Below are 12,403 nucleotides of genomic sequence, written 5' to 3'. Positions count from 1 at the left end.
CCATTAAATGATGTCATAAATGTCCGTGGTAGGCTTCAGTTCACAAAATCAGTGCAAGTTACGAATTGGTAAATTAACCGTTTTAAGGCAAATTGAATGGTTCCGCCCATCTAATTGGACTCCCGGTGGGTATTAGGGACCATGGTAAACATCTCGGTAATTTTAATTTCCGGGCAGAAAAAGGTCAAAAAATTCCAAAATTATAATCCACTATTTTTGAGGAATTTTTAAGGTTACGGGGCCCGATGGCGAAAAGTGTTGAGACTCTAGGGAATAATATTAGGGTCATATAATGTTGTTTGGAACCATATATGGCCATTAAATGATGTCATAAATGTCCATAGTAGGCTTGAGTTCACAAAATCGATGCAAAGTGCGAATTGGTAAATTGACTGTTTTAAGGCAATTTAGATGGTTCCACCCACCTAATTGGACTCCCGGTGGGAATTAGGGAAAATGGTAAACATCTCGACAAGTTTTTATTCCGGGCAAAAAAATTCAAAAAATTCCAAAATTAAAGGCTATTATCCATGTTTTTGTGGAATTTTTGACGTAACGGGCCCGGTGGCGAAAAGTTTTGAGATCCTATGGGATACATCATTGGGTCATGTAATGCCGTTTGGAACAATATATGACCTTTAATTGATGTCATAAATGTTCGTGGTAGGCTTGAATTCACCCACCCACCCAATTGGACTCCCCGAGTGTATTAGGGACCATGGTAAACATCTTGGCAATTTTTATTTCCAGGCGAAAAAAAGTCAAAAAATTTTAAAATTGAAGGCTATTATCCACGTTTTTTAAAGAATTTTTGAAGTTACGGGGTCCGTTGGCGAATTTAATAAATATTTATCCAATGTTTTTATGGTCCTAATACCCTACGGGAATCCAATTGGGTGAGTGGAACCATTCAATTCGCCTTTAAACGACTAATTTAATTACCAGTTTACAACTTGCACGGATTACATAAACTCAAGCCTACTATGAATATTTATGACATTATATAATGATCATATATGGTTCCAAACGACATTATATGACCCCGAGATATATCCCCTAAAATATTAATACTTTTCTACACCGGGCCCCGAAACCTTCAAAATTTCTCAAAACCGTGGATATTGGTAGCCTTGAATTTTGAAATTTTTCGATTTTTTTTCGCCCGAAAATAAAAATTGCCGAAATGTTAATATTGGTCCCCAATACCCTCCGGGAGTCCAATTGGGTGGGTAGAACCATCCAATTACCTTTAAACGACCAAATTACCGGTTATCAACTTGCACCGATTTCATTAATTCAAACTTACCACAAACATTTATGACAACAAATAATGATCATATATATGGTTCCAAACGGCATTATATGAACCTTAATATGTATCCCATAGAATTTCATGACTTTTCAACACTGGGCCCCAAAATCTCCAAAATTTCTCAAAAAACGTGGATATTAAACTTTAATTTCGGAATTTTTAGTCTTTTTTTCGCCTGAAAATAATAATTGCCTAAATGTTTACCATGGTCCCTAATACCCATCGGGATTCCAATTGGGTGGGTGGAACCATCCTATTTGCCTTTAAACGACCAATTTACCGGTTTATAACGTGCACCGATTTCATTAACTCAAGCCTGCCACGAACATTTATGACAAAAAAAATGATCAAATACAGTTCTTAACAACATTATATGACCCAGGGATGTATCCCCTAAAATTTCAGGACATTTCGACACCAGGCCCCAAAATCTCCAAAATTTTCTCAAAAACCGTGGATATTAGTCTTCAATTTTTGACTTTTTGGACTATTTTTCTCCCGAAATTAAAAATTGGCGATATGTTTACCATGGTCCCTAATACCCTCTGGGAGTCCAATTGGGTTGGTGGAACCATCCAGTTTTCCTTTAAACGGCAAATTTATCGGTTTACAATTTGCACCGATTTCATTAACTCAAGCCTACCACGAACATTTATGACAACAAAAAATGACCATATATGGTTCCAAACGATATTATATGACCCAGAGATGTATTCCATAGAATTTCAGGACTTTTTGACACCGGACCCTGAAATCTCCAAAATTTCTTAAAAAGCGTGGATATTAGTCTTCATTTTTCGAATTTTTTGACTTTTTTTCACCGTGAATTAAAAATTGCCGAAATGTTTACCATGGTCCCTAATACCCTTTGAGAGTCCAATTGGGTTGGTGGAACCATCCAATTTTCCTTTAAACGGCAAATTTATCGGTTCACAACTTGCGCGGATTTCAATAACTCAAGCCTACTACGAACATTTATGACAATAAATAATGATCATATATGGTTCTAAATGACATTATATGACCCCGAGATATATCCCCTAAAATATCAAGACTTTTCTACACCGGGCCCCGACACCTTCAAAATTTCTCAAAAATCGTGGATATTAGCCTTTAATTTTGGATTATTTTTACTTTTCTTTGCCTGGAAATAAAAATTGCCAAAACGTTAACTTTGGTCCTTAATACCCTCTGGGAGTCCAATTGTGAGGGTGGAACCATCCAATTTGCCTTTAAACGACCAATGTACCGATTTACAACGTGCACCGAGTTCATTAACTCAAGCCTACCACGAACATTTATGACAACAAAAAATGATCATATATGGTTCCAAAGTCATTATATGACCCCAAAGATGTATTCCCTAGAATATCAGGACTTTTCGACATCGGACCTCGAAATCTCAAAAATTTCTCAAAAAGCGTGGATATTACTTCATTTTTGGAATTTTTTGACTTTTTTTCTCCCGGAATTAAAAATTGCCAAAAATTTGACCATGGTCCCTAATACCCTCTGTGAGTTCAATTGAATTGGTGGAACCATCAAATTTGCCTTTAAACGGCCAATTTATCGGTTTACAACTTGCACGGATTTCATTAACTCAAGCCTACTACGAACATTTATGACAACAAATAATGATCATATATGGTTCTAAACGGCAATATATGACTCTGAGATGTATCCCCTAAAATATCAAGACTTTTCTACACCGCGCCCTGACACCTCCAAAAATTAGCCTTCAATTTTGGAATTTTTTGACTTTTCTTCGCCCAGAAATAAAAATTGCCGAAATGTTTACCATGGTCCCTAATACCCTCCGGGAGTCCAATTGGGTGTGTGGAACCATTCAATTTGCTTTTAAACGACTAATTTACCGGTTTACATCTTGCACCGATTTATCGGTTTACAACGACCAATTTAATAACTTGCATCGATTCCGACTTGAACTGAAATTGACCCAAACCTGTTTTCACCCGTCAAAACTCAAATTTAACCTGACTTGAATTCAACCCGATTCGTTCATAACCTGACCCGAATTTAACCCAAGTTGTTACAAACCCGACTTGAAATCAACCCGACTTGTTATTGACCTGACCCAAATTCAACCCGACTTGTTATTGACCCGACCCAAATTTTACCATACCTATTACTTACCCTCCCCAAAAATTCAACCCGATCTGTTACTAACCTAACTTGAAATTAACACAACTTGTTATTGCCCTGACCTAAATTCCACCCAAATTGTTTCTGACCCGATTTCAAATCACCTTAAATGCAAATTAGACCACCTTATTATTGTTGATCAAAGTATTTTGTCTTGGGAGACCAAGTCGGTCCGGGCCAGCAAAAGAAAGGAGCATCATCCTCAAATTTAAGAGTTAAATATAGTATATATTTGTTGTATAGTCAAAGGAGATAATTATCTTCTTAAATTATAGACTATAGTTCCCTAGTATATTGCCATATATATTATAGTCAAGGAAATAATTAGCTTGATAAAAATAATAATTATCTATTTATAATTAGTTGAACCCGAATATGACCTGACTTGGAAATGACCCGACCTGATTGTAACCTGCAAATTATTGACTTCAACATAACCCGACTTGAATCCGAGAATGACACGATTTGGAAATGACCCAATTTGATTATAACCTGCAAATTATTGACTTGATCTGAACCCGACTTGAACCCAAGAATGACCCGAATTGAAAATGATCCGACCTGATTATAATCCGCAAATTATTGACTTGAACCGAACCCGACTCAATCCTGAGAATGACCCGACCTGATTCTAACCCGAAAATTATTGACTTGAATCGAACCCGACTTGAACCCGAGAATTACCCTAACCCGTTTTAACCCGAATTAAACCCGACCTAAATCCGATAAGAAGTATGACCCGACGTGATCCGACTCAAGCATGGCCCAACCCAAACCCGACCCGTATAGGTTATGGAATTAATCTGAATTGACCCGACCCACTATTACCCTACCTAAACCCGACCCGTTTACCCGAATTAACAGCTCTAATTACAACTATATTGATCAAGTTATTTATAGGATGGATGGAGTAATTAGTTCATGTGAAAACTTGATTTTATTCAACCAACTTGAGTAATATACAAGATTGCAAGGTAAAAAAGACATGTTAAATTATTTAAGATGGTTTTCATTTAAAAAAAAATGGAGATGAAAGTAAAAACGATCTTGTTACATTGTTAGGAGTGTTTCCTGTTATAGACAAGACTAAAAAATATAATGCTAGATTCCCAATTTCCCATGATTAATGTACTTGATATGATTGTTGATTAATTAAGAAAGAATAATTTTAATGTATAAGCAAAAAGAATTACAAAGAAGACCACATTAATAAGGACAAAGGCATCATCCACCATCGAATTGGTGGTGCACATGGAGAGGTTTGTTGGAACCATTTTTTTGGTTGGACGGTTCATAGGGATTTGGTTATGCTCTCTACCAGCCGAAAGGCATGGCATTCCCAACTATTTACGTTGGCCTTTTGCCCTTGTCTTTCCTTTTCTATTATAAATTTACCGTTTTAGTAAAGTTTAGCTACCGTTTCAGTAAAGTTTAGTTACCGTTTTAGTAAAGTTTAGTTTGTTATCATCGTCCTCACTTCTACCTTTTTTTTATTTCTATAATCACAATAATTGAGATTAGAACTCAGAATAACAGAGAAAGTAAAAAAGTTTATGTGACCATGTACAAATTTGAGCTCTATGGAGTAGTACGATGTGAGTTGCTTGGAATTTAAACTTGTGAATTGGTGTAACGTTGCTTGTTTATAAAACAATGAAACCTTTCTATAAAGTAACAACTAAGATCACGTAATAAAGGGATTAAAATTTAAAAATATAGAGCAATTTGGTTGTGTAATGTTGCGGCATATTACAGAATAATGGAACAATAATTAGGATGCCTTAAGTTAAGGGGCTTCAATGAAGGTTCTGGTCTTTTATATAGCAGACCCAGATCCAATCATTCAACGGTTAGTTTATCATAAAAATAAAAGTGGTTATTAGTAAGATAATCATATTTAGCTGTTCATTTGCGCGTAACTAGCTACCAGGTCAAAAGAATCTAATCATCATTTTTATATTTCTATTTACAATTTTTCATGTTAGGACAACTACATATGACCTTCCTGCCGCTCAAACAACCCCCAAACTTTATACCAAGTATAATGTACCCTCTAATTACATATAAAGAGGCTTCCTTTAAGTGATCCTTTGGTAGCCATACATGAAAATCTGCGCGTTCTTTTTGTCTAAACCGAACATATTAGACTTGATCAACCCTGGTTAGATCTACAACATTGTTTTTTTTAAGGTGAAGAGAACAGTTGGATGTAGTTGGAATTTACTCGAAAACTTGCTTAGCTCTCCCATAAGTAAACACAATTTTGCACCTCAACAGTAGAGAAATTGTTTTTAATCGATTAATAAGAGGAAGTAGTACAAGTATATAAATAAGTAATGCAACTATACAAGTATATAATTAAGGACCGGTACAAAATAAATGATAATAATAGTATTATGAACACAAAAGAATGAATTTAAGTATTATTATTGAAATGCACAAACTATTATCTGGGTTTTTTTTTCCAAATTTGTTTATTAAGAAGGGGGGTGGGGTCCAAAGTTGTTGAATGTGAATATCACCTTTGGCCCCCACCAACTCCACCCCATCACACAAAATTAATATCCCCCCACCACCACCACCGACACCTTTCACCATCACCAACAAATAACAAAAAAAAAGGTAAAAAAAAAAAAAATTAATAAAAAAAATTACAGTTTTTTTTTTTCATCTTAACATAATTTTACTGTATACATTTATAACTACAGCAGCTTCTTTCTCTCCTGGGGGGAGCTATGCAGGAATCTTGACGATAGTGGTAAGAAATAATATTGAACACCTCCTGACCTTGGCTCCCCAAACATGGTCTTTTTTACCCTTGAATATATTGTAAAAAAAAATTAAAAAAATTAAAAAGGAAAACTGTTTTAACATCACTCTCTAAAGACAGTCATCTGAAGCTGTTCACTTGTCACCAATTTTACATCTGCCAAAAAAAAATCGAATAAAAAAAAATTAATAGAGCGTTTTTATGATGGACCGTGTTACAATAACTTTTAAGATATCACGATAAATTAGTGTGAGACAGTCGTCTAAAACTAGAACTTACAAATTACTCACAAAAGAAAGAATAATAATGGAAACATTGATAGTGAGTTGTTGAAGACAAGCTTTTAAAAGGTGAGCACTAAATGCAAATCATGTGTGTATACTTTGTTTTTTTTTTTCTTTATATTTATACTATGCTTAATATGTAAGTTAATTCAGGAGCATCAAACTTGTACCTACTTAAGAAAGACTCACAAATGAAGAAATATTTCATTATCATCACCACCCACTCTCCTAAAGATTAAAGAAAAATTTTAGGTAGAAGAAAAGGAAGCTTAAGCATTGCCTTCATATTACAGCAAATTCTGAAACCAATCTTTTGAACTCCATTTACATTAACTATCTTCGAAAGTTGGAACTGTTTTAAGGCAAAGTATTTCCCTAAAAGAAGGCCAATAATATGCAATAAAGGTTGAAAAGTCCAATGATATGAGAATAATAATCAAATCAATAAAATAATTGGGTTGGAAAGAAACAAAACATGTAATGTGAGGGTGTATCAAAAAGAAAAGAGCCAAGATTTCGAGGTGAAACCTTGTGGTTTCTTGTGATGCCTAACTGTCAGCCTCGAGACAGCGTGTTCACTCATTGGCAAGCATTCAAGCGCTGTCCCACGGAGCCAAGCACCCAACATGTTGATTTCATCAATAACCCTGTTACATAACCATGTAAATTTGTTAGACACAACAGCAAACATAGCATAAAACTGCACTCGAAAAATCAATTAGGTACACAGCATATGATTCTAAAATTCATCCCATTATCCTAGAACGTGATACTTAAATTTCAACACACAAAATAAGGCATATAGATTCTCATTCTGTATACTACTAGTGATAAAATATTTCCTGAAACAATAATTGTCGTTATTGTCAGTTCACAGACCAAGACTAAACATATATACATGATACATCCCCTCCGTTCGGATCATTTCAGCATGACTTGAACTAGCAACGCCGCAGCTAGATAGGAGTGTAGGTAACTATGTTGAATTTGATAACTAAATCCACTCTCTGTAAGGTGTGTCACATGAAAGAATTCCCCTCTATCTGGACTAAAAGTTTATTTACAGATGAATACAAACTAAATTGGAGTCAATCGGCTTGTCTTGACAATATTACTCCGAAGTTCCTTTGATAATAAAATATTTATATCACTATAAGGTATAAACATACAAAAAAAAATAGTAATATGGACATATGGTCTGAAAACACTTAAAAGAGAGTTGTATTCTATAAGGACAAGACGTCATCATCAAAGCAACAGCTGGAATTTTTTTAGCTGTTTCCTCAATTAGTACTAAATTACTAAATTGACTCTCCGGCTGTTTCACAAGCAAACTAATTGACCACCCATCATCCTTGTGTTTTACTCTCAACAATCTAACTCATGCCCTGCTATTTCTTAGCGATACAAAGTCAACACAGTGCACCGGGAAGTACTTTTCCATGGAAATCATCACTTACGGCACACAGCGGGCAGAAGTAGCAATAAATTAGCTACTTCAGGATACAAATAATAATTGCAGGGCCACATAAAGATTACCCTTAAATTTTAAGCCCACAAATGTGTGCGATGTAATGTAATGGTAGGGACCTTCATAACTTTGCTAGAGTTCTACAAAAACTAATGGATGAAAGACCTATTAAGAGTATCACTTTAACACGAGGATAATATATTAATATTGACTTATTACTAACCAAATTATTATTTCACCTCGAAAATTCCACGGGTAAAAATTTAATCAATAGCTAAAAGTAAAAGCTGACCAATTCTGGTTAACACGGAAATGAACCATTTCAATAATTAGTACACCCTACAAGACTAATGCTTAATCTTTGTATTGAGTCAATGTCACTGCCTGTCTGCTCTTTCCCCACTAATGATCCATCATTTTCCTAAGAAGAGTTTGGGGCAACCAACAACTGTCAAGCATAACACTCTCTCACTCACTCAACTACATTATATCCATAGTTCATGAATTTTTTTTTTTACAGAATAGTTCATGAATTTCTAATACATGGATATCATTAACTCATACGGAGTATAAAAGATACTATCAAAGTTATTAAATTAATGAACTTATCTAACTTCCGAGTTCAGACTTCATAAAGAAAATACGAAAACAAACACAACTTTAAATATAGTAGATTAAACATCATGATCCCACTCAATTCCTAATGAATCAGTCAAGGATGACTAAATCAAAACATGTGAAACGAGTCTTTCTAGGTAATCTTTAATATCATTTTCCAGTATGATGGTACCTTAGGTTCCCAGACAATGTTTTTTTTTCCCCATAATACAACGTACACACAATGTGTTTATAGATTTTTATCAACGTGTAGTAAGAGTGTTCATCTTGAATACTGTTGATGTCTTTAATAGAGTATATTTTTAAATGGGGGAGTGACACTTTCCTTCAACTTCTCTCGATATCTATTTTAACACCATAGAAGTATAATAAAAATTATCCATCAATCATATTACTCCCATTAGACTTTGAGGATAAATGTTTTAAACAAGTCTCCATCAGAATTTGTGTCCTTTCCTCCTCTTATGCTCCATCAAACCACCACTCACCCACAAAGCCACAATTGTCAGTGAGAAAGCAATCTTTCTTAATAGCCTAATTCCAGCCATCCAAGTTCGCTTTTCTCCCTAATACAACGATCAAGACATTACTTAACACCAAAGCTGTTTGCCACATTTTCAATACAAGTAACACCTTGCGTAAGCCTATGTACACAAAAACATTGTGGAAAAATACAGTCTAGTCTATTATCAAGAAGTAATACAGCAAAAATAACATCAGTAGATTTCCTCTTGGGCTTATACGCCCACTTCCTTTCACCAATCTCTGTCCAACTCCGATGACACAAACAAAGATGAGTAACATCAATGCATGTGCAAAAGGTTGAGCTTATTAATCTAAATTCCACGCTACTAGTATACGTGTAATTTAGGCCACCCATGAACAATTTAATACTGGAATTATCTGTTTCATGGAAAATAATACTACACTTCTCACTTCCTACAAGATCATCCATCAACCCAAAAGATGAAAAGAACAATCTTTGAACCACCATCCCCTTTTTTATTACACGCATTCTCTTTTTCCTCATGTTCATTGCCTCCCAACTAAGGGAACTTCACTTTCTGTTCACAAATACCCACCACTTTCCAGAACAATCCCACCTAAAATCCATAAGGCCCGTTACTTTACCCCGAATTTTTGGTCATCAAATGAACATGAATGTATTTTTCATACGAATTACCTTAACGTTGCGGTTATCCTCGGATTCACACTTCCTAAGCAATCACTTGTACTATTTCAAAATAAATCAAAACAAAAACCTAAGACCTTGTACCTAATTATAAATTCTCACGTCACTAATATCCATTATATTATGATCAAAATATTTGCTACAAAAAATACTCTTTTAGATGAAATGTCATGGTTAAATTCGGTTTTACCTCCAATTATAGCCAAACTAAACATTAATCTTACACCTAATTAATTTTTCTATTAAAAAATAATCACATATAATAATCAAGAAATTCCCAGTAAAATCATCCAATCAACAAACTAATGAAATAAATGGTAAATTAAATGAAAGAAATTACCTCTTCTAGTTTTGGTGACAACTTTAGTAACACGAGTAGATTTTTGAAGAGAATCAGTTTTATCATCTTTTTCTTCCAAAGGAAACAATACTCCATCAATCCCTTGAACAGAGATCCTACCATCTGTATAAATATCCGGGTCAAATAAATAGGCCGAACCTTCTCCTTGCCCGAATTTGACCGACCCGTCCGCCTCTTCGGCGGTCATCTTATGAGGCAACCTCAAAGTGTCATACTTAATCTTACCAAATCTTCTCACTGCATTGTACATACTTTCTTCCGTTTGGTATTCCGGTATTATATGGTAGTACATGATCTGCTCCGGCGCCCCGGGTTCGGATAATTGGTCTGTGGTTAGCTTCGCCATCGCCTCGTCGTTGGGGGCTAATACTGTAATTACATATCCTTCCGAAACTAGTCGTCCCATCTCAGTGGCGAGGGAGGTGAGGTTGACAAGGATGTCAGCTAGCTCATTGTACCCTCCGTAGTGTACTAGTGTAGTGATGAAATCCTTCACTTGAGCCTCACCATTGAAATGATGGTGAGACCCACCTGGCCCCGGTGCGGGCGCCGGGGCCAGGCTGGGGCCTGGCGCCATCGCGGCGTAGATGGGGAGTGCCGGCGGGGCGCCAGGTGGTGGTGGGGGACCCGCGGACTTCTTACTCTTCCTCACCAACTTATTAGTCCGCGGGTCCACCACCGGTGCTCCTTGCGGAATCACCGCGGAAATCGACCTCAGGTTGCGGCGCCGATTGAAGTCCTCTAGCACCGACTGTGGGACTAGAAGACGCTCAATCCCGTGGATCACACCATCAGGCCGTACAATATCATTGGGCCGAATAACCTTGGCTAGATCCACGGTTTTAAACCCAGATTTCTTATTCTGATGCAAATGGACTTTCTCATTGGAAAGAGTCAAGTGATGTCGTCCATTGGAGTCATGACTCGGCCAACCCTCAGAGTTAACTCGAGCTGGGATAACATGAAACAGTAGAAGAGTCTGAAGAGAGCGAAGATTCCCGGGTTCGAGTAAGAAGCGCTTGAACTCAGGGTCTAAGTCGCGCTCCAAAGCCTCATTTCTGGGTGCGAAGATGGTGACATTTTGCTTACCCACAACATCCTCAAGCTTCTGAAGAAGAAGAGCCTTCTCAACCAACTCAGCTAACTCAGTATAATGCGAGTCGAGCAAAGCAACAAGAACGGAGTTAGAGTTGATTTGAACAGCCGAATTAGAATTTGTCGAAGATGAAGATGTGGATTTAGCAGGACGAGCAGGCAATGCAGTAGAAAGTGAGGAGAGGAAGAGGAGAGAGAAAATTAAAAGGCAGCCATTAAAATTAAGGCTACCCATTTCAGCAAGGTTCAAACAATGGTGAAGGTGAAGATCGAAAATGTGGGTGGATCTCTGTTTTATTATTATTCTGGTCAAATTAATTTCTCAGAAAAATAAATTGGAGATTGAAGAAGATGAAGAAAGGGGGAGAAGAAAAGGGAGGGAGGGAGGAGAGAGAAAGAGGGAGGAAGTGAGTAACTATGGTTTGGTGGAAGAGTGTCGGCTCAGTTTAGTTTTGTGAGGGAAATGAAACAAGGGATGGTGACGTGGAGAGAGGTGATTGGACTGCGATAGGGGTAAGGTGAAAGTCTTTTTGGAGGGTAAAATTGGAAGTTTGACAAGAAGGTTCTGACAGCCTGGATGTGGGGTCCACACAACAAGCTGAGTTTGTAAAAAGTGAAAGCCAAGCCGAGTCGAGTCGAGTGAAGCCGAGCTGAGCTGAGCTGAGCTGGATTGGGCAAGTGGTTAGTGTTGTTGTTGTTGAGGTTGAGGGTGTCCTTGAAATGTCCATGTGGTGAGTAGTGGAGAGTTTATTTTAGTTAGAATAGAAAGAACAGCAGACAGTTGTGAGGCATTGTGTTGCTTGCTATTTCTTCAAGTCAATCTCTTTTTTTCCATTGTCTTTACTTTGTGGTAAAGATAAAACTACTTGTGATTTGTGAACCCTTTTTTTAAAAAAAAAAACAATTAACAAATGTGTGTATTTATCTTTGTTATAAAGACTTGAAGCTTGATTTTCATTTTATTTTTTTTGTTGTTTTAACTTTATAATGGTTAAGATTAACATTGTGATCGAGCCCTACATCACATGGCCTACTGTTGAATTTTTTGTTTAAGGCTGTATAATACTAACTTGAAATAAGATGATATGGCTAAATAAATTTGTATAACTTGTTTTATTTTTTAATGCTTTAATTTAA

At 36.4% G+C, this 12,403-nt stretch overlaps 1 protein-coding gene across 2 annotated transcripts; it reads right to left on the bottom strand.

Annotated features, from left to right (window-relative positions):
• Positions 1 to 5,869: 5,869 nt before the first annotated feature.
• LOC110683545 (fasciclin-like arabinogalactan protein 17) lies at positions 5,870 to 11,693 on the bottom strand. 2 transcript variants are annotated; one of them, XM_021859946.1, is made up of 4 exons: positions 10,739 to 11,693; positions 10,151 to 10,702; positions 7,058 to 7,176; positions 5,870 to 6,401 (listed from the first exon to the last, which is right to left on the bottom strand). In XM_021859946.1, exons 1-3 carry the CDS (start codon positions 11,499 to 11,501, stop codon positions 7,109 to 7,111), a joined length of 1,383 nt encoding a protein of 460 aa, XP_021715638.1. In that variant the 5' UTR covers positions 11,502 to 11,693; the 3' UTR covers positions 5,870 to 6,401; positions 7,058 to 7,108. The 2 variants fall into 2 exon arrangements, with proteins under 2 accessions (XP_021715638.1, XP_021715637.1); XM_021859945.1 differs by having other exon boundaries at positions 10,151 to 11,693.
• Between the last annotated feature and the right edge of the window lie 710 nt (positions 11,694 to 12,403).

Source organism: Chenopodium quinoa, unplaced genomic scaffold (genome assembly GCF_001683475.1).
Source record: "Chenopodium quinoa cultivar QQ74 unplaced genomic scaffold, ASM168347v1, whole genome shotgun sequence".
NCBI classification, from domain to species: domain Eukaryota; kingdom Viridiplantae; phylum Streptophyta; class Magnoliopsida; order Caryophyllales; family Amaranthaceae; genus Chenopodium; species Chenopodium quinoa.
This window is presented reverse-complemented; position numbering and strand designations above follow the sequence as displayed.

Coding starts and splice junctions, on each gene's coding strand:
- LOC110683545 (XM_021859945.1), bottom strand. CDS start 11,501: ATGGGTAGCCTTAATTTTAATGGCTGCCTTTTAATTTTCTCTCTCCTC. Junction 7,177..10,150: donor TGTCACCAAAACTAGAAGAG/GTAATTTCTTTC, acceptor GTTATGTAACAG/GGTTATTGATGAAATCAACA.